This window comes from Pongo pygmaeus, chromosome 1, assembly GCF_028885625.2.
Source record: "Pongo pygmaeus isolate AG05252 chromosome 1, NHGRI_mPonPyg2-v2.0_pri, whole genome shotgun sequence".
Taxonomy (NCBI): Eukaryota; Metazoa; Chordata; class Mammalia; order Primates; family Hominidae; genus Pongo; species Pongo pygmaeus.
The window spans coordinates 5,618,783-5,640,961 of NC_072373.2; the positions used below are offsets into that span (position 1 = coordinate 5,618,783).

Genomic DNA, 22,179 nt, shown 5'->3' on the forward strand with positions numbered 1-22,179 from the left:
CAACCCTTCTGAAGGTAACATCCCCTTCCCCCCTGCTATCCGCTCTGCGCACTGGCACGCTGTCTCTGTTTGGCCAATCAGAACGTGGTCCTGTTCCTCATGTGTCTGGCAATAAAGCATCCATTTGTAACTGGAGAGGGCAGGCCCCTCCCCCACCTCCATCTGGGGCATTTCAAAGCTGGCCCTGAGTTGACAGAGCTCCAGGGCAGCCCCTGCCTCGCTTGGTGGCCTCCCGCCTCCGCCTCGTGTTCCGGGCACCAGGGCCAGGGCTCGGCAGCTGTTTCAGCCAGGCCCGGCTCCGCCCGCACCCGCTCGGGTACCTGCCCCCATCACACATCCTGTGGCCTGAGAAGAAGTTCATTTCCCTGCCCAGCCACTTCCCAATTCCATTCACTTCATTTCTCTGGGCCTTATTTTTCTATCTGTACAAAATGGTTATTTATCTCAAATGGCCCTTTCAAGCCCACAATGATCTCAGCACTAATCCTGTTGGTTTCATAATCATCTGTGCTGGGCTCTGGGTAATATGAGGCACTTCCTTTTAAAGGGAAGCTGGTTCTTTTTTCTTTTTTTCTGCCAGAAATCAAGTGGCATGAAAGCTAACACGTCTCTGAAGCGACGCAGAGCTGAGATTCGAACCCACGCAGTTTGACCTCAAAGTCCAGACTCTCCCATGCGAGGCTCTCCTGCTTGCTCTGGCAGATGAGGGGCAGCCAGTTTGATATCTACGGAATTAAGCTGCCAAATTGGGAAGGCAACCTGGATGAAATAAGCCACGTGAGCTCTGGCTCGCCACCAACGCACTGAGGAGAGAGGTGCCCTCAGCATGCTGGGCAGAACGTTGTGGAAACGCGGCCTTCGCGCAGGACCGCCCACCTGTTAGAAGGGAGCACTCCTCTACAGCCACCTTCAGGCCCCCGCGGCCCTGCTGTCCCCAGCACAGTGACTGAAGTTCTCGCTGAGGGGCCTCATCCCCTCCGGGTCAGGCCTTTCCAGGAACCTGGCTCTGCCAGCTGCAAAGCAGGCAGGGGCTCACGGTTAAGGCCATCGCAGGGCAGCGGCCATTCTTGCCTCCTGGCTGCCCAGCTGGGCCTCTGACAACAGCAGCCACACCACAGTCAAAGTTCGAAGCCCTCCTTCCCTTCCACCGCAGGGCTTGGCTTTGCTGCTTCTGGGATCCGAGAAAGGAACGGGGCCGTAGAAACCAGAGAAATGGAAAGGTATCCACAGAGAAGGCCGCCTTGCAGACATGAAGTGGGACTTTCCGTAAGAGAACATCTCGAGCTGGACTTGGCGGGGAGAGGGAGGCGGCCCCCGCACAGGCCAGGGAGGCCCCAGCACACACAAGGCCGGGGTGGAGGCCCTGGCTCTGCGGTGCCGCCTGTCCTCCCCAGGGCGCACCCAAGCCCAAGGGTTCCTTCCCAACCGTGGGGTCTGAGTTTGTCATCTTCCAGCTTTCTCAAGTCCCCTGAGTCATGAGAACTTCCTCTACACACAGGCAGGTCTGTGTTTTATATGAACCATGTTTCCATGGTAAATAGATTTTAAGAATTCCCAAAGGACAGACAGTGTCACCAACAGCAGAGAGTGGAGCCTCTGGCTGCCTCATGTTTGAAAGTGTTAAAAATAAAGACAACACTGACATTTGGGGTTGTAATGTGACGGAATTACAGTCTTTTAAAGGCAAGAACCACTTATCTACACTACATGTAATATTCAGTGTTTTGTTCACTTGTCTAATTGGATTAAAATATTTAGCTCCCTTTAAAATCTTGATTGTGAATTTATATTGTGAAATGTAATGTCTGACTCAGGAAGCAATAAGTAGAGCGAATGTATCTGAAGGAATATAAAATTCAATTGACTTTTCTCCCATGATTCTTATTCTGAAAGTACTCACTCTTGGACAAAGTGAACTGTTAACAGAAGAGCAAGTCTGGCTAAAATGAAGCCCTATGAGCTTTTCAATATTAATTATACACAGGGTGCTCAGTCAAAAAACAAAAAGTTTAACTGTCTGCTGTTGGAGGTGTTTGGGGAAGTTTCTCCGAAGGTCGCGAGATGCTTATGTTAGACATGCAGCACCCGGGGTCTCGTGTCATTTTTTAAAAACACTCAGGCAGCAGGGAGTTAATGACATTTTAGCTGCATATGTTCAAGTTTATTTAAAAAAATATGCAAGTCACTTTGGTTGACAGTGTCTTGTACACAGTTTTGAAAGAATCAGGGCAAACTTTAACAGAGTCAGTTTTTATTTGAAAAATATTTTCTGGGAATGTATCAGTGTTTATTTTTGAGACTGACAATTCGGGTGAAAATCAGGATAAAAACAAAAAAACAACAATTTGGTTGAAATCAAATTGTTTGTTTTCATCTATTTAGAATTCTTTCCAAAAAATCTTGGTTCAGGAGGAGGCTTTTTAATTTATTTTATTCAATGTATTTGCTGTTCTATTCAAGCACCATCTGTCTTACAGGTAGCTAACTTTGTGGTAGCTCCTAAGTCAGCTGGGCGAGGCCCCCAGGGCTCCTGGAAGGACCACAGTAAATTAGGTGACACCTCCAAGGCCTAACATGGGCAGCCTGCAGCAGCTCCGCCTTGCAGCCAGGCCTCCCTCAGCAGGGAGTCTTGCTGCCTGAGAGCTGTCACTTTTCTAGAGCCTCCCTTCTCCCTTTGCTTCCAGTTGCAATGGGCCTTTCCTCCCTTCATCATCTTCTGTGTCTCTGCGTCCCCTGCTTGTTTTCGGCTCTCTTCTATGAGTCCTTTGGTATAATGAGATAATGTCGATGATCTTGAATATAATCACATATGGCTGCTGGATCCATGCACAAGTTTAAATCAAATTAGAAAGTAAATTCACTGCCAAGAATGCTTAAAAGTCATAGGGCCAACTGATTAACCACTGACAAGTCAGTTTCCGACTCTGTTTTCTAAACTGTAAGTGATTCATATGAGGGGACTAAGAGGGAATCACTCCCCAGATTGAACACTGCAGACAGAACCAAGCAGCCTGCTCAGGATAGGACGGCTACCAGAAAATGCAAGTCAGCCGAAACCGTATTCATTACCAAATAAGAAAGCAGACACAGAAAATCATCTTGATGGTTGAGACCATCCTCTAAGTGGACAGATAATTTCTGTTTTCCCCTGTCCCAGATGCCATTCTCCCCAAGACTCATGTTTCCTCACCAGCCGGCTCCAACCTTCCTAGCCAGATGTTAGAGCCCCCAGGCTCTGGGTCGCAGACCCCTGACCCTGCTCCAAGCTGTCAGGCCCCGCCCAAACTCCCCTGAGACCCACGGCCCTCACCCTGAATCCCCCTCCCCCGACCCCCACCACCAAGGTTTCGGCCTCCCACAGCCAGGGCCTGCCTCTCAAGAAAAGGCGAGAGTGCGACTACCCAGCCCAGTCTCAAACAAAAGACAGGCCAGGGTGTGTGTCTGGAGGCCCTGACCCTCTTGGAATACAGAGTGTGGGGAACTGCGTCTAGGCAAAGCTGGGCTAGTGCTTCAGTGTTTCTCCACAAGGACAAGTAAGAGCCATTTCATGACATTTAAAAGCTATTTTCTTGAAGTTGTTTCCCCCCCCAGGTGAGGCAGGAGATCAATAATGCCATTATCTGTAGTCACCCTAAACTAAGAACAAGCCAAGAGGCCAGGCAAAGTGGCTCACACCTGTAATGCCAGCACTTTGGGAGGCCAAGGTGGGCAGATCACTTGAGGTCAGGAGTTTGAGACCAGCCTGGCCCACATGGAGAAACCCCATCTCTACTAAAAATACAAAATTAGCCAGGCGTGGTGGCAGGCACCTGAAATCCCAGCTACTTGGGAGGCTGAGGCAGGAGAATCGCTTGAACCCAGGAGGCAGAGGTTACAGTGAGCCAAGACCATGCCATTGTACTCCAGCCTGGATGACAAGAACAAAACTCATCTCAAAAAAAAAGAAACACAGCTGGGTGCGGTGGCTCATGCCTATAATCCCAGCACTTTAGGAGGCTGAGGTGGGCGGATCATTTGAGGTCAGGAGTACGAGACCAGCCTGGCCAACATGGTGAAACCCCATTTCTATTAAAAATACAAAAAAATTAGCTGGGCATGGTGGTGGGTGCCTGTAATCCTAGCTACTTGGGAGCCTGAGGCAGGAGAATGACTTGAAGCCGGGAGGTGGAGGTTGCAGTGAGCAGAGATTGCACCACTGTACTCCGGTCCGGGTGATGGAGCAAGACTCCGTCTCAAAAAAAAAAAAAAAAAAAAAAAAAAGCCAAGAAACGAGCCGAGAGCTTGAGCCAGTGCCCTGAGGCCTGCCCACTGCAGACAGTCCCGGGGAGTGGGGAGGATGGGGGTTCTCGTGGCCAAAAGCATTCATGTGGCAGCTACCACTACCAGGGGCTCCCTCTGCCAGCCACGTTGTTGTGAGTGTTTCAGAATTCCAGCGGAAACAATTAGAACAATGAAGCCTGCTAACAGGCTAGACACTTCCTGTCGGAGGCCACAGGACAGCCTAAGCCCCACCACCAGGGGCAGCGGGGCTCAGGACCCAAGACAGGGAGTGAAGGAAAGGGGTGGACTTTGCTTTGGAACCACTGCCCGACCCATTCTCTTCTGGGTATTAAGTGGACAGAGATGTTTAGAGTTTGACATGCAAAATTAAGTTAAGCTTAACTCATCCAGGCTGAGAAAATGGAAGCCTTTAGTTAAACCATCTCTAATCCGGACAGGAGGGCAGCTCTAACCCTCAGCTGCCCAAGATCTGGACCCACAGGCCACTCCAGGAAAACAGAGAGGGTGGCTGAGCACTCCGGAGCCCTCAGGCGGCACCTCCTCCAAAATACCTGCTCCAACCTACAGCAGCCTCGCCCACATCACGGCTCAGCAGAAGCCTAACTCACAACTCAAGCTGATTCCATGACAAGAAGGCACCGCAGAGGCTGAAGCCCCCTGACAGCCCCTACCTAGAGGTGAAGGCCAGGCTTAGCCAGAAAAAGCGGGCTCTGGGTTTAGATATTCAGCAGAGAGCTTGCAAACCTGGATCCCTGCCTCCTCTGACCACTAGTATTTGCAACTGAAAGCCAACATTCCCTCTACCAAACTTCTTTTGTCATGTTCATATGAAAATAACTGCAAGTGTAATATTTGAATCTGAAAGGCCGCTTTAGAGATGAGCCAGATGGGCCAGTATCAGATAGCACAGGATGGGCAAATCATTGCTGTTGCTTCAGGCAAAAGAAGAAAGACCTGCTAGTTTTTCTGAGGATTTTTTGAGGTTTGGGGTTTTTTTAATGCGTTTTGTGAAAATGTTGCAACTCATTTGGCAATAACCAGATTTTTAAAGCCCTGGAAGAGGCTTCTAAGCATCGGTGATCCATGTTAAGATCTAAGTGTGCTGTAAAGCAGGCAGATGGGGAGTTAAAAGGCAAAGCCCACGTTCTCCTGATCTAGTCCAGAGCCCAAAGGAAGCTGCCGTGTGCTCCAGCTTCCACGGAAGACTCCCCACAACCTGAGGTCTGACTGAGTTCTTGGCTTTAGAGGCCAAAGATTCACTCACGCCAGGAGTCACGGTCCCTCCCTCCTATGTGACAAGAGCCTAGTCAGCTGCCAGGAGACCTAGTGGCCCCAGTGGCCCTGATCTTTGGCTGGCTGTGCCTAAAGCAGGTGCTGCTGGGGCCCTCCTTGGGGACCTGCCCACAGGGCTGGGTCTGGTGAAGGATGGGGGGTCATCCTGAAAGCAGAGGGGAGGGGAGTGGCACTGGTCCCACGGCTGCTGCTCTGCAGGCCTCTGCCTTCCCTGAACCTCTCCCAGGACCCTCTGAAGACGAGGGAGAAAGGAAACACCCTCACATGTCCTCAGCCTGTGTGACCAAGGGCCTGTGGGGCATCCCGCCTGCACTCAGCACGCCCAGTAGCCCGTGAAGCCAGGCGTGCACCATGCTCTCTATGCAGAGGAGAAACTGAGGCTGGAAAAAGGCTTAAGTTACTTGTCCGAAGCGGGGGCGGGGGCTTCAGCACAGTGACACAGCCTGGAATAACTATCTGTTCTTTCCAGCTCCAAACACTTCAAAGGTTTTCAAAATGTAGTGTCCTCCAGAATCATCCCAACAGCTTGGCAAAATTCAGGTTCCAGGGCCCTGCCATGGAGTGTGCCAGGTGAGGCCTCGCCTCCTAGATTAGCTGTGGCAGTGTGGCTGTGGCTCAGACCTTTGAGCGGCCCGCTCCCCCATGGTCCCTGGGAGCAGTCTCAGAAGCATGGGGACAGTAGAGGCGTTTCCACCTCCAGGCCTTAGCTCCGTGGTGCCTGGCTGTGCTCATTTACTATCTGTGAACACATGTTTTGCAGAGGGATTTTGGACCGAGTGGGAAAAGCCAGTACTTAACAGGTTCCTTGAGCACAGGGTCATTTTGTAAGGAGAATGAGACTCCTCTTTGTTTTCATTTCCAGATGCATTTTTCATATCAATCATTCCAAGCACTTACTGCCTGAAGTCCCCAGGGCACTCACAAAGCACCTGGGTGCAATCCTAATTAAAGGCGGAGGGCTTGGTCAGCCCACGGACCACCTCATTATCCTAACAAACTGCTTGATGGGGCAAAACGCACAGCCTCTCTGACAGGAAGAGAAGCGATTTAGAAAACAAGAGGTTTCATACTGTGTTCCAAACTCACCCAGACACTTTCCTTCCTCCCTTTTCCCACTGGCGGCCCCGGATCTAACCTGAATGGGGAAAGCCTGGGCTGTGGAGTCAGGCTTAGCTTCCGTTTGCGGTGTCCCTACTTGCCAGCTCTAATGCTTGTCTGGGCCTTAGTTTCCCTGTCTAAAACATGGAGACAATAAAGTCAGCATCGCCTGCTTGTTCAAGGGTAAAGGGAATTAATGCATGTTCTGTGTGTAACACTGCCGGGTGCTCTGCAAGCACTCCAGATATTAGCCCAGTAATCAGTCAGCTAATTTAGGACGAGATACCTGCATGCCATTCAAGACGACTTTGCTAATTGGGAACACCTCTTTCCTCAACCAGTTCAAACCATACAAGACCTTCAGAGGCAGCTCAAGGCCACCCTCCTCCAAAAAGCCTGTTCTGCCGCCCACGGCCGTCCTCCCGCTTCTCCCTGCTCTCGCACCCTCCGCGGCCTGCACGGCGCAACTTGGCACTCGGTGTGGTTCGTTGATTCGCGGGCCTGGGTCTGTTCACCTGCACGGACTTTAACTCCCTCACCAGGACGGGCCCATGGCTCCGCTTCTCTGGGTCTTGCACTGTGCCCAGCACAGTCTTCAGGATCTCCCTCCCAGCTTACTGCTAACCGATGTGATCCGTGAGAAAGCCCGCCCGATGAGGTGCATAAAAGACCCACCTGTAGACGCCCGCCCAAGGACTCCCACCTGCGCCGCGTTCTGCACAGTACCTGGGTCCGCAGCCGGTCCACCTCTTCCGACAGGCTCTGCCTCTCCAGGAGAAGCTGGTTCTGCTTGCTGAGGAGCTGCACCAGCTGCTGGGCTGTGGCCTGGCTGTGCTTATCCAGCTGCCTTAGCCTGGAGAAAAATCCAGCGCAGAATTAAAGAGGGATAACGTCAGCCTTTCAAAAGGCCCTGGGGCTGTGTGTATCTGAGGGAAGCCCCTGATAAGGAACCATGAGCAGGACGCCTAGGGTGACCCTGAGGTGCCAGGCTCTGGCTAGCAGTAGGCCCTTGGTACGCACTGTGTGAAGGTGAGTAACATTCTAGCAAATGTGCGTGGGAACTGGGAGCCATCTCAGTACACTATCAATTAGAAAACACGCAGATAAGTGGGGTTAGTAGAAGAAAAAAGGAAACTTTGAACTCCCAAGCAGAGGTCAAAGATGAGGGGCCTAAATGCCGCCATTGTTCAGCTGGAAAGGTCTCTGGCAGGATGAGCAGACGACCGCCCCGGCTGGGGAAGTGGGTGAGGGCCGTGGAAACACTGAAGTAAGGGTTTTCCATTATTAATCACTCAGTCAATCACGAGCTCCGGCATCGCTGACCAGATGTCTTTAAAGATCCTAAATTTGTCATTCTGCTGATGGGCGCTCCTCTCCAGACTTGCTAATTCACTCAGACCATTATCCTCATCTGTCCACAGTCGGCTTCCTACAGCCAGCAGCACAGTCACCCATGGAACTGCTGGCTTTGGATTAAATCTGGAATTGAATGACTACCCAGAAGTGTTCGGGAAAGAAGCGAGATGTGTGGCCTGCCTCACCGTCCTCACCCACCAAAAGCACCAGCAGGCACGTTAACTCGGATTCTCACAAGGAAAAGGCCATTAAAGCGCAAGGTGCATTTCAAACTCCAGGCTACTGAGCCGAGGACCTCGTGGGCCGTTCTGCGGACACCAGCCTCTGGCTGCCCTCAGTTCGGGCTCTCCTGGGACTCCGAGCACAACTAAACATGTACACGGCCACATGTTTGGGCCTTCAGGTTGGGATAGGTTCCTTTACAAAAAAGGCCGCACATGCGGGCACAGGTACCACTGCCCTCTGGGAAACCCGGCGATGGTCGGTACCCGCCTCCCGCGCTGCTCGGCCCGCACCCTTCCATTTCCCCACGGCTCCCCCGGCCCTGCCCCACCGTCCTTCTCAGCCTCGGATGGATTTGGCTGGAGTCTTTGGTCAAGGGGCCCGAGCCCCCAGCCCTGGCTCTTCCCCAGAACGCACCATGACTCCCTGTTTTCAGCCACACCCAGCGTTGTCCGGGTCTGCGGGGCGCCCTGCCTGTGCCGGGGGAGGCGGGAGCAGCAGCCTAGGACCCCGCCCAGGCAGAGCCGGCACTACGCATGCTCCCAGGAAGCCCCGCCCCCCCGGGGGGCGCCTCCGACTGCCACGCCCACAACTCCGCACCACCACCCCCCTCGCCTACCCCAACAAGGGCCTCCTGCTGCCCGCAGGTTCTGGAGAAAGTGTAAGTACTCAGGGACGCCCTGGCGCCTCTTTGGAGCCTGGGCAACAGCCAGGCCCTGCCCTGCCTCCAGGATCAGGCTGGCCTCAACAGAACAGCAAAGATCTTGCATCCAAGTAGGAGTGTTTCCCTGTGTGTGTGATGTATATATATGGTGATGCTCCAACACCCCACCCCATCCTTCCCTCTGATCTTGGAGGAAAAGTAGGTTTCGGCCATCGCTGCTTTGGGAAGCCTCATCGGCCCCTACCCGTCCCCATCACGCTGGGGCTGAGGCAGCCTTTCCTGGGAGCTACTCTCAAAGCCACCCAGTGGATCACAGAAGCTCTCCCGCAAGGCCCCGGAGGGAGGGCCCGGGCTGTCCTGAGCAGCGAGCGGCCGGGAGAGAGGAGGACGTCCCGGGCCAGCGTAGGCCGACCCTCTGACACAGGCAGGCAGCCACCATTCATCTGAGCACCTGCCCTGCTGTGGGGCCCAGAAGTGGGTCCAGTTGAAGAGACAGAGATGGTAACAGCTCTTTTCCTTGAGAAGCAGACAATCTGATGCTTTCGTATTTAAATCAGCGGGTGAAAAGCATCATTTGCCCTTGAGCTCTGGAACCCTAAAGTGGCTTTTCCCCTCCGATGAAGGCCTATCTGTGGAGAGAGCTACTGGCTAAGAGCAAATGAGGTAGTAGCCCCGTGGCTTCCTGCTTGCTCGAAAAGAATGGAACAGAAACGTGACAAATGACATCATGACATCGCTGCATGGCAAGGTGCCAGGAAACGTGACAAGTGACACCATGACATGGCTGCATGGCAAGAAAGTGCCACGAACAGCCATTCATTGTCCATGTGGTCCCTTGCCTTGTGCTTGGATCAAATGAGATGATGGTCCTTTGGACCGATGGGTTCAGTATGTGGTTTTGAACTCCTGAAAAGGGATGGCAGCCCATCCAGGGCAATGCGCAGGGCCAAAGCCGCTCTCACAGCATAAACGCCGGTCATGGCAGGCCACCCTGGCTCCACCTTCAGCGATGGGGCCGGTTCTGGCCTAGACCTTCCTCCTATGGAGCCCTCAGAACCTGGAGGAGGTTTAGTCCAGAGTGCTTTGCAACCTGGGGGCCTGGGAAGGCTATAGCGATTACTGGGGTGGGAAGGAGGAAGGAGACACCACCCAGACCCCGCTGAATCAAGTGCCTGGGTGTGAGCCCCACAAGACAGGAGGGGACCAAATGACCAGGATTTCCACACACAGAAGCACCCCTGCTGTGAGGAGTGAGATCCCTGAGAAGGGGCAGCTCTCCCTTCTCAGCTAAGAGCTGAGGATGGATTCCAATTGACTCAATTTTTAAATCAGCTTGAAGACTCCCAATATTACAAATATTGGGAAAAGAGATTTGTTTTTGTTTTTTGTTTTTTTTTTTTGGAGGTTTGGAGGCAGAGTTTTGCTCTTGTTGCCCAGGCTGGAGTACAATGGCACGATCTCGGCTCACCGCAACCTCCGTCTCCCGGGTTCAAACAATTCTCCTGTCTCAGCCTCTCGAGTAGAGTAGCTGGAATTACAGGCGTCTGCCACAACGGCGGCTAATTTTGTATTTTTAGTAGAGATGGGGTTTCTCCCTGTTGGTCAGGCTGGTCTCAAACTCCCGACCTCAGGTGATCCACTCGCCTCAGCCTCCCAAAGTGCTGGGATTACAGGCATGAGCCACCACGCCCAGCCGGAGATTGATTTTTTTTTTTTTCTTGATACGAAGTCTCGCTGTGTTGCCCAGGCTAGGGTGCAGTGGTGCTATGTCAGCTCACTGCAACCTCCGCCTCCAGGGTTCAAGCGATTCTCCTGCCTCAGCCTCCCGAGTAGCTGGGATTATAGGCTCCTGCCACCGTGCCCAGCTAATTTTTATATTTTTTGTAGAGACAGGGTTTCACCATCTTGGCCAGGCTTGTCTTGAACTCCTGACCTCATGATTCACCCACCTCAGCCTCCCAAAGTGCTGGGATTACAGGCATGTGCCACCGCGCCTGGCTGAGATTTTTTTAAAGTTATTTATTTTTGGAAAAGCCTCCAACCCTGCACAAACCAGCCTACCCTCTGTTAATGGCTATTTCATTGCCATCATTCAGAAGAGATTTCTTGGGGTGTCCTAGACACATAAGCTCTCTTTTGTTTTCCATGGTGGTTACTGCTCTGTCATATTTGTGGTCTTGAGTTCACCTCTTCATCCTCCCACAGTTTCAAATAGCACCGTTGATGACTGCTAACACCTTGAGCCCCTGGGCTCACTGCGCCACAATTACCTATGTAAATTTAATTAATCAATAAACTACCTGTTACATTCAATAATTATCTTAATTAAAAGTTCACTATAGTCCTAGGAGGTACATGCTAGTATCATCCCCATTTCACAGATAAGAAAACAAGCTGAGATGTTAATTAACTTGCACAAAGTCACACAAATAATCGGTAGAGCTTGGAGTCAAATCGAGCCAGCGCCCAGGTGTCCTTAACCATTGTTAATGGTGGTTAACTCACTGAGTTAATTCACCAAACGAACCAACCCTTGGTAAACACCTCTCTTCTTTTTTTTTTTTTTTTTTTTTTGAGATGGAGTCTTGCTCTGTTGCCCAGGCTGGAGTGCAGTGGCATAATCTTGGCTCACTGCAACCTCTGCCTCCTGGGTTCAAGAAATTCTCCTGCCTCAGCCTCCCAAGTAGCTGGGACTAAAGGCGCGCACCACCACACCTGTCTAATTTTTGTATTTTTAGTAGAGACGGGGTTTCACGATGTTGGTCAGGCTGGTCTCTAACTCCTGACCTCGTGATCTGCCCGCCTCGGCCTCCCAAAGTGCTGGGATTACAGGCGTGAGTCACCGCGCCCGGCCACCACCTCTTAAGGGTCAAGTACTAATTTAAGACATGGGGGTCCATCAAGAATGACAAATGCTCCCGGCTCTCGGGCGGTTCCTGGACAATGGAGGAGAGACTCACTTGTAAAGAAACACGCTCAACTCAAACAGGACACTGAGGCATGAAGAGAAATGGCCAATATTGCAGATGAGAAGCCTGGGAGGGCTTGCACCTGCTTAGACGTGGCTCATGATCATCATACGCTGGGCACTTACTATGTCGGGCACTATACTTATTGTTTATTTAGCACTCACAATTCCATGAGGCAGGAACTATTATGCCACTTTAAGGTTAAGGAAACTGAGGCACAGACGACATGAATTATTCATTCAAAGTCACTCAGCGGGCAAGCTGGGATGGGAAAGGATGAGTGGGTGCTGTTCTGGCCAGGGCCAGGGGCGGGGCCTTCCCACTTGGGGGCGGCACTGCAAAGGCCAATGCGTGTCTGGAAACTGCAAGCTGTACAGTGTGGCTGGACCAGAGGCTGCAGGCTGCTCAGAGGGAGGTGACGCTGGACTCTGTAACCAAACCAACAAGTATGGACTTCGTCCTGCAGGCAATGGCAGTGCCATTTACCAGACAGGATGGCAGGAGGGACCGGCCTGGAGTAGAAGAGAAGTTCTGGGGTCAGGGCGAGTCCGAGATACCTGTGGAACACGCACCCACCAGGCAGCTATGCAGCTTGGGGCTTAGGAAGGGCCGAGCTGGAGCTCTAGCTGAGTGGGCCAAACCTGCTGGGAGGCGAGGCCATGAACGTGGGGGCAAGATTTGCCTGGGAAAGGTTGGCAAAGATTGTCAGTGTGGGGAGTTTGTTAAAAATGCAGATATCCGGGCCCGCACGACCCCCCCTCCCCGGGCTGAGAAGCTCTTCTGCAGTGAGAGGGAAGGGTTCGCCCAAGGATAGGGGTTAAGGAACCGCCGCATTCAAGGGCTGGCAGTGGACAGGAATCCGGCAAGACACTGAGACTGGGATCCTGGAGGGAGGAAAACTGGGAGATGGAGGTCCAGGGAGGAGAGGGGTCAAGGCGGAGTGGCCGGTTTGTGGGAAATGCCACCTGGTGGCGGAGCGCCCTGCGGAGGCTCCTGGCTGGGGCAGAAGCCAGATTTCAGGGGCTGGAAGAGAGAGGCTCTTCTGGTGAGGGGCTGGGCTGGCGGGGAGGGGTGCACTCCGCAAGACGGGGTGCGGAGGGTGGGAGCCACCGGAGCCGCTGGGGAGGAGGCCCTGGAGGAGAGAGGGGCAATCTTCACGGCAGAGGACGGCGGACTTCCCGAGGGAGGAGGGCGCCTTAGGCAAAAGACTGAGACCCTCCCCCCGAGGCAAGAGTGGAGGCGGGAGCAGGGGCGGGTCGCGGAGGGCGCTCGTGCTCAGCAGCCTCCAGGATCCCCCACGTAGAGGGCACCACTGTTTGCGCGAAAGGGGACGAGGCAGCGGGGTGGCGGCGGGGAAGCTGCTGCGGGGACGAGGGCGCCGGCGGGAGGCAGGGACACGCCGCCCAGCCCAGGGGGCGCGCTCTGAGGAAGACCCGGGCGCCCGCCGCCTCCTCCCCCGGCTCCGCAGCCGCCGCCCCGCGCCCTCCACCTGCGACCTTCACCCCCTTCACCGTCGCCAGGGGCCTGGAAACCTCTTTCAGCCTTCCAGTTTCAGGGCAACTGTCGTTTTGAGAGAGTGCAATTTCTTGTTCTGTGTGTCTTGTTTTTAGCCTTTTCTTCTAGGAGGCATTAAGTCATGAACGGGGCGAGGGGGTTTTGCCATCATGGGGCCTGCGGAGTCTGTTTAGGCAGCAGCCCCCGCTGCAAGAAGCACCCCACAGCCTGCGAACCACACACACCCTCCGAACCACACACACCCTCCGAACCACACACACCCTCCATGCGGCAGGAAACAGAATCGCCAGATTTCAGAGCTCAACCCCTAATTCAGACCCTTCTTTCCCCCGCCTTTATCTCATCTTTGCAACAGGCAGGGATTGCATCCAGGGCCCCCAGGATGTGGTTGCTATCTTCACTGTGCTGTCATGGAGCCCTGGGAGCTGTGGCCAGGCCCCATCAGGGGCAGGAAGCTAGTCCTCCTCCCAGGAAGCCCCCGTGCTCCCCGGCCCTCACAGCACAGGGTAGGGTCCGCGGGTCCATGAGGAAGGACACTTGAGGGAGCCTGCACCCAGGCTAGTGTGGCCGTCCTAATCTCAGGGACAGGGTCCATGTCCTTCAGGATCTGCAGATGTACAACTGCCACCCCTGCCTGCGTAGGACTGGGGACCCTGGGGGAGAAAAGCAGCTGCCCCATGCAGGGCTGGAATGGGCAGCACGGGCTCCCCTTCCACGCAAGGGCATCGCCAGGAATTTCAGGCGTGTCAGGGGCAGCAGTTACCATGGGAACTAACACGCCCGGGTTTCTAAAGGCAGATGCCGATGAAATCACAGGGGACTCATACGTGTGCTGGGCCCAGGCAGATCTCCATTGGTCCAACAGCGATCCTCTGAGCCACACCCTGCAAGCATGATCAGAACCAGCATTTAAAAAAATATGCAAGGCTTCAAGATAAGATGGAGCAAGTGGTGAAATACAAAACAACTTTATAGAGCTGAGTGGGCTGGGGAAAATATCTTATGCAAAACAGAAGCGGTGCAAGCTGCCAGCTCTGGTCCTATGCTTCAGACACTCATTTGCTATGAATACTGTGAAAGCAAGTGAATACATATATTTAAATTTTTTTATGTTGTATGTGATACATACAAAATATATGCAATGTATAAATAAGTTATAAGGTATAATAACCAAATGAACACTTGTGAACCTAGCACCAGCCCCACAGGGCCACTACCAATGGATTTCTTCTCCAGGCCAGCCCCTTCCTTCCCCAGAGGGGGCCCATATCCTCATGCGTATATGTTTTTCAATGAGAGTTTTTTGCTTCACTGGACAATTCCCCCTGGGAGCTACCTACGGATTACAGTGGAAGGTTTTAGTTGTTTTGGAGTTTTGTTTTGGGTTTGGTTTTGGTGGTAGTGGTAAAATCCTTTGTTCTGAAACGTTTTCAGACCAGAGCCTCCTCCCTGTGGTCACTCTGACTACAGCTAAGATTGTCCTTCCTCTTAGATAAGTGTTCTCAAAGTGCTTAGACTCACTATTTCCCTGGGAGCAGCATCTTCCTCATGGAAATGAAGAACATTTTTCAAACAACATATGGATTTCAAAGGTGCAAATACATGAACTGTAAAATATGCACTCACTTTTCTACTCCTCCCAGTGGCCTCCTCTAATGTTTACTGAGCATTTACTAAATGCCCAACATTGTAAGCATTTTGCGTTCCCTAATTTAATCCTCATAACAATACTACACGTTACTTTATCATCTGCATTTTATGCAGGAGAAGCAAGGTGCAGAGAAGCGATCATTTGCCGAAGCGCACACAAGGTAAGGCAGAGCCAGGATTACTTAAGCCACCAAGGCCACAGAGCAAGGCCCACAGTGTGACTCATCACTCTCCTTCTTAGACTCTGTCCAGGTCTCTCACTCCCCTTTGGTCCCTCTTCCTCCTCCATCAGACCTTCAAATGCTGGTGTGACCCAGGGCTGGGCTCAGTGCTCTCCTGACTGGAAATGTTCTGCCTGCATGATTTTTAAAATCTACACTCATGACTCCAAGTGGAGAGGCCAAGGATCCTGAGCACTTGATCTCAGCCTCGGGCCTCTCCCCTGCATTTCCAAGCCTACCTCAAACTTGCCACCTGACACAGTGGAGTCATCTCCTAATGCTCCTCTCTCTGTGACCCTCTCATGTGGGTGGGACCACCCCTAGTCACCATCCCCAAAGCTCAGTCTCCTGGTTCCATAGATGAGCCCTCTAGGCCTTCTGAACCTCTCCCATCCCATCCCATCCCACCCACCCATCCATCCATCCATCCCACCCACCCATCCATCCATCCCACCCATCCATCCATCCACCCATCCATCCATCCACCCATCCATCCATCCCACCCATCCATCCATCCATTCCCCCATCCATCCATCCCCATTCATCCATCCCACCCATCCATCCATCCCACCCATCCACCCATCCCCCATTCACCCATCCCACCCATCCATCCATCCATCCCACCCATCCATCCATCTCACCCATCCACCCATCCCACCCATCCATCCATCCATTCATCCATCCCACCTATCCATCCATCCCACCCATCCATCCATCCATCCATCCATCCCACCCATCCATCCATCCATCCCACCCATCCATCCATCCCACCCATCCACCCATCCCACCCATCCATCCATCCATTCATCCATCCCACCCATCCACCCATCCGACCTATCCATCCATCCATCCATCCATCCACTCATCCATCCATCCCACCCATCCATCCATCCGTCCCACCCATCCATCCATCCACCCATCCATCCATCCCACCCACCCATCCCACCCATCCACCCATCCCACCCATCCATCCATCCATTCATCCATCCCACCCATCCACCCATCCCACCCATCCATCCATCCCACCCATCCATCCATCCCACCCATCCATCCATCCACCCATCCCACCCATCCATCCATCCATCCCACCCACCCATCCATCCACCCACCCATCCACCCATCCACCCATCCCACCCATCCATCCATCCACCCATCCATCCATCCATCCCACCCACCCATCCATCCATCCACCCATCCACCCTTCCATCCACCCATCCCACCCATCCATCCACCTATCCCACCCATCCATCCATCCCACCCATCCATCCATCCATCCCACCCATCCATCCATCCACCCATCCCACCCATCCATCCATCCGTCCCACCCATCCATCCATCTGTCCCACCCATCCATCCATCCGTCCCACCCATCCATCCCACCCACCCATCCATCCATCCCACCCACCCATCCATCCACCCATCCGTCCCACCCATCCATCCATCCCCCCATCCATCCATCTCCCATTCCTCCATCCCACCCATCCATCCATCCATCCCCCATTCCTCCATCCCACCCATCCATCCATCCATCCATCCATCCCACCCATCCATCCATCCCCCATTCATCCCATCCCACCCATCCATCCATCCATCCATCCATCCATCCCACCCATCCATCCATCCCCCATTCATCCCATCCCACCCATCCATCCATCCATCCATCCATCCCACCCATCCATCCACCCACCCATCCATCCCACCCATCCATCCCTCCATCCATCCCACCCACCCATCCATCCCACCTATCCATCCATCCATCCATCCATCCATCCCACTCATCCATCCACCCATCTATCCATCCCACCCACCCATCCATCCCACCTATCCATCCATCCATCCATCCATCCACCCATCCCACTCATCCATCCACCCATCTATCCATCCCACCCACCCATCCATCCCACCTATCCATCCATCCATCCATCCATCCACCCATCCCACTCATCCATCCACCCATCTATCCATCCCACCCACCCATCCATCCCACCTATCCATCCACCCATCCACCCATCCATCCATCCATCCATCCATCCCACCCATCCATCCATCCCACTCATCCATCCACCCATCTATCCATCCCACCCACCCATCCATCCCACCTATCCATCCATCCATCCATCCATCCACCCATCCCACTCATCCATCCACCCATCTATCCATCCCACCCACCCATCCATCCCACCTATCCATCCACCCATCCATCCATCCATCCATCCATCCATCCATCCCACCCATCCATCCATCCCACTCATCCATCCACCCATCTATCCATCCCACCCACCCATCCATCCCACCTATCCATCCATCCATCCATCCATCCACCCATCCCACTCATCCATCCACCCATCTATCCATCCCACCCACCCATCCATCCCACCTATCCATCCACCCATCCATCCATCCACCCATCCACCCATCCATCCCACCCATCCATCCACCCACTCATCCATCCACCCATCCATTCCGTGACCTTCACTCTTGAAGTCCAGCTGCCAGCACTTCACATCCAGGTTCCTGCACAGCCTTCTCATAGAGTTGTGTGCTTCCACATGGCCCTCTGGAATCCATACTCCCCACAACAGCTAGACTAGAAGGATCTCTCTAAACAAAACTCCAGCCCTGCCTCTCTGCTTGATGATTACCTGTAGCTCTAATCCTAATCCTGTGAGTGCTGAACTTGGAAACGGGGGACATGGGTTCGAAACCCTATCACAAGCTAGCTATTTTACCTTACGCCCAAAACTGAGTATCTCGCTCAACCTCAGGTTCTCCATCTGTAAAACAGAAAATAAGATCTCCAGACCTTCTGAACCATCAACTCTGAGGGTGGGGCCCAGCAGCATGTGTTTTAATAAGGCCCCTGGATGACTCTGATGAATTCTTAAGCATGAGAACCACTGGTACATTCTAATTCACAGTATTAATCACACATACAAAATGAGTTCTTCTGGAGAATAATTTTTGTGTGGCTTCAATTTTCATCATCAAAACAACCAACTGTCTACATGAAAACTCTCCTAGTCTGCTCCTAAAATACTCTGGCGTCAGTCATGAGAACTTAAGTAAATCCTGTGATCATTTTGAATCTCAGTTTCCTCACATGTGAAATGAGAGGAGAAAACTAGAAGTGAGGTCGGCAAACTTCAGACTACAGGCCACTGCCTGTTTCTGTATGATCTGCCAATTGAGAGTGATTTTTACATTTTAAAATGATTTTTAAAAATCAAAAGGAGTACAATATGTGAACACTGCATGAAATTCAACTTGCAGCACCCCTAAATAAACTTTCATTGAAACCCAGCCATGCCCATTCATTCACGTTTTGTCTATGGCTGCTTTTGCACCATAACGGCCGAGTAGCTGCGACAGAGACCATATGGCCATGGAGCCTACAATATTTATTACCTGACCTTTTAAAGTTTGCCAGCCTCGGGGCTAGAAGATGACTACATTCTCTTCCAGCTCCATATTTCTACAATCCTATTACTTTACAGATTTTACTGTGTTCCTATCTTCAAATATCACTAGCTACTTACACAGCAATACACCTAGTCAGCAAGGTGAAGTTTTGAAATGCAATTACTCAAGGTGAAGTTTTGAAAATGCAATTACTGCTCTAGGTCATTAATTCTAGTGAATAAACCATGTTAATGTAAAGTTGTATTACTTTGTTCCAACACTTAACCATTGCTGCGGCATTTTACATAATTCCATCTCATGAACAAGGTCCTATCAGCGAGAACAAGCAGTGTGCTGAGGCTTCTGGAACACGCTCTAGCCCATTATCCTTGCTCAGAATATTAAGGCACTTTCTTTTTTTTTTGAGACAGAGTCTCACTCTGTGGCCAGGCTGGAGTGCAGTGGCACAATCTCGGCTCACTGCAGCCTCCGCCTCCCAGGTTCAAATGTTTCTCCTGCCTCAGCCTCCCGAGTAGCTGGGACTACAGGCACACACCACCATGCCCAGCTAAATTTTTTTATTTTTTTTAATTTTTAGTGGAGTTGGGGTTTAACCACGTTGGCCAGGATGGTCTCGATCTCTTGATCTCATGATCCGCCCACCTCAGCCTCCCAAAGTGCTGGGATTACAGGCGTGACATTAAGGCACTTTTAGTGGCTGGTTTGCTGTTTAAATTTCCTGTGCCTAAATCTACCCTATTCAATACTGGTTTCACTAGAGGAATTCTTCCTGAGGATCGTGCAGTGGGGAGGAGGTACCACCTTGAATGAAGAGAATGTATGTCCTGCACTGCCCCTTTCCTGGCTCATTCTCTCAGATTCCTAATTAGCCTTGGCTGCCTGCAGAGGAAGAACAGGGGGCTCCTTGGGGATGCCCCCAAGTGATGGGGGGATCAAGTCCTGCTCTTCTCATGAAAATAATCATATTATGTTAGGGCTGAGAGGCACCTTAGAGAACATTCAGTTCAGCCCATTATGGTGAAACCAAGAAAGTATAAGTGACTTGCCCAAGGTCAGGCAGCCTGTCTGTAGTAAATCTGGCGCTAGAGCCCACATCTCTTGACTCCAAATCCAGTGAGCTTTGCAGCATCTCAAAATCCTTTTTTGAAAGGCCCGACATTCTTCTATTCCATGTTAAACTTAAAAATTTAAGGGAAGGACCCTGAGAGAGAGAACACGCTGGGCAACCTTCTGGGCAGCAGCTGACACCAGCTCATTTTCCGAGGCCTGGGGGCGGAAGAAGAGAGAAATCCCTAGGCCGGGGCTTCTCCAATGAGCTCAGTGAGGAGAACAGATTTGATTTTAATTCTTTTAAAATTTCCAATCTATTGCAGACTAATGGTTTTGTGGAGTACAATAAAAAGGAGGAAGCAGTGTTTGATTGCTTTGAAAATTTCGGACTCAATTTCAGTTCTTGCCTCATCCCAGACCAGTAACAGTTTGAGGACCGTACTCTGGAAACCATACTCTGAGCCACAATGATCTCATCCACAGACTGGTGTTGGCACAAAGGATGCAAAAAAGGAGGCCAGAAGCTTGGAAGAGCACGTTGGGAAGCCCACAGTGCCACAGTGGCCCCCAGTGAATGGGCCCATGGCCAAGGGGACACTTTCAGCTCTTCAAGCTCCAGCACTGCTGCCTCTGACAGGAACCTAAAGCCTCTGACAATGTTACCGAGGCTCGTCAAAGACTAACTTCTTAAAACAGTGCTTCTACCAAAAAGGAGGCACAGCTTCATCTTAGGGCAATTAGATCTGTTGTATCACTACCTTGTACCCTTCTTAAAATACAAGTGCTATCTAACCAAGGCTGAGTTTGTAATACCTTTGGAAGACTGGGCAGGAATAAAGGATCCTGATACCATGAAACAGGAGTTGACACGTTATAAATCTTAGACTTTGAAGAACCTAGAAGACCATCTGCCTGAAGCAACAGTTACCTTAATCAACTTTGTCTCAAGCAAGAACAGAGTAATGGTGAGGACAGCCCCACTGTGCAAAGGAAATGGGACAGAGGAATGGAAATTGTTGAAAATCAGAATCTTTGCAGAGTAGTATCTATGCTGCACGTGGCTCAAGGCCATACAGAAGCACCAGCAGGAAAAACCACACTGCCACACACACTATACCCTGCCTCACCCTAAAGCCGTCCTTAAAAATGGGTTTAGTTGGAAATAATGTCAAACTTATAAAAAGTTGCAAGAATATTACAGAGAATACCAACATACCCTTTATTCAAATTCACCTACTGTAATAATTTTACCCCATCTGATTTATTATGCTCTCCTGCCTTTCTCTCCGTGTGTGTGTGTGTGTGTGTGTGTGTGTGTGTACAGAACCAGCTGACAGTAAGCTGCATGCACCATTGCCCTTTTATCTTATATGCTACAGTGTGTATTTACTAAGGATAAAGGCATTCTCTTACAGAACCACAGTATATCACCAACTACAGTCAATTTCGTGTTGATCTAATAGCTTCATCTAACCTACTGAATTGGATTCTAATCTTGTTGACTGGCCCAATAATGTTCCTTTCTTCCCGCTCCAGAAAAGATCTTTCATACTTAGTTGGCATGTCTCTATTTAGACTTCTTTAACCCAGAATGATGACAGGCCAGTTTTATTTTGTTGAATGCTATTTGCAATTAAATTACCAATAGTCTTAATGGAAGACATGGAACTATCAGACGCATGGAGGTCCTGTTCAGTTGCCATCTTGGGTTTGGGGGGCACACTGCTGTGTTTTCAGGAAGTTTCTGTTTGAATGGGGACTTCCTGGTGCTCCCAGAGACTAAAACCCTCCTGGTGTGGTCCCAGAGTATGTCACGTTCCACACTGTGGTGAGGTCTTCCTCAATTTCCTTCATATTTGACCATTCTTGGGACAGCCAAACTAGCCACAGAGGTGTGATGGCATAAGACTGGGCCCACGGCAGCTAAGTAACCAGATTCAATCACTACGGCACACTTATTGGCACACATCTTAATTAGGTTTCAATGCAAGTAATTTGATAACAACTCCTGGCCATCCACTACAGAACTGTCAATGCTGAAAGCTTTTTATTTAGCTCCTCTTCTGTCTAAACCAAGGCAGCCTCCCCGCTGACCCTTGTCAAAGAACCCCATCTGCTGGTTGCCACGGTAACTGAAGGCGACCAATTGAGCTGAACAGAGTGACTCAGAAATAAAATCTGCAGCCAAAGGAATTCTGCAAAGAGCAATAAATCATTTAGTAAAAGGGGGTCCTCCACACAGTGATGAGTGTTGGGATAATATGATGGCATAACTCTTCCAGCTAGAAGGTCCATGACAGATCAGAGTGATTAGGCCTGCTGGAGGGCTCATTTGGTTTCTAGTGGGCTCCAGCAGCAGACGAGATGGAGCCTGCCCAGTTGTGTGCCACTGTGGGGGAGAAGGAATATGCGGAGTCAATTTTTAATATTTGGGCTGCAA

General features: G+C 51.5%; 1 protein-coding gene across 4 annotated transcripts in view; it reads right to left on the reverse strand.

Moving 5' to 3' along the window:
- Positions 1 to 22,179, reverse strand: part of SDCCAG8 (SHH signaling and ciliogenesis regulator SDCCAG8) — a 245,311-nt gene that overhangs the window by 3,497 nt on the left and 219,635 nt on the right. For all 4 annotated transcript variants that reach the window (XM_054501145.2, XM_054501156.2, XM_063667996.1 and 1 more), the window contains one exon: positions 7,399 to 7,525. In XM_054501145.2, the coding sequence (XP_054357120.1) occupies positions 7,399 to 7,525 (127 nt within the window). The remainder of the gene's footprint in view (positions 1 to 7,398; positions 7,526 to 22,179) is intronic.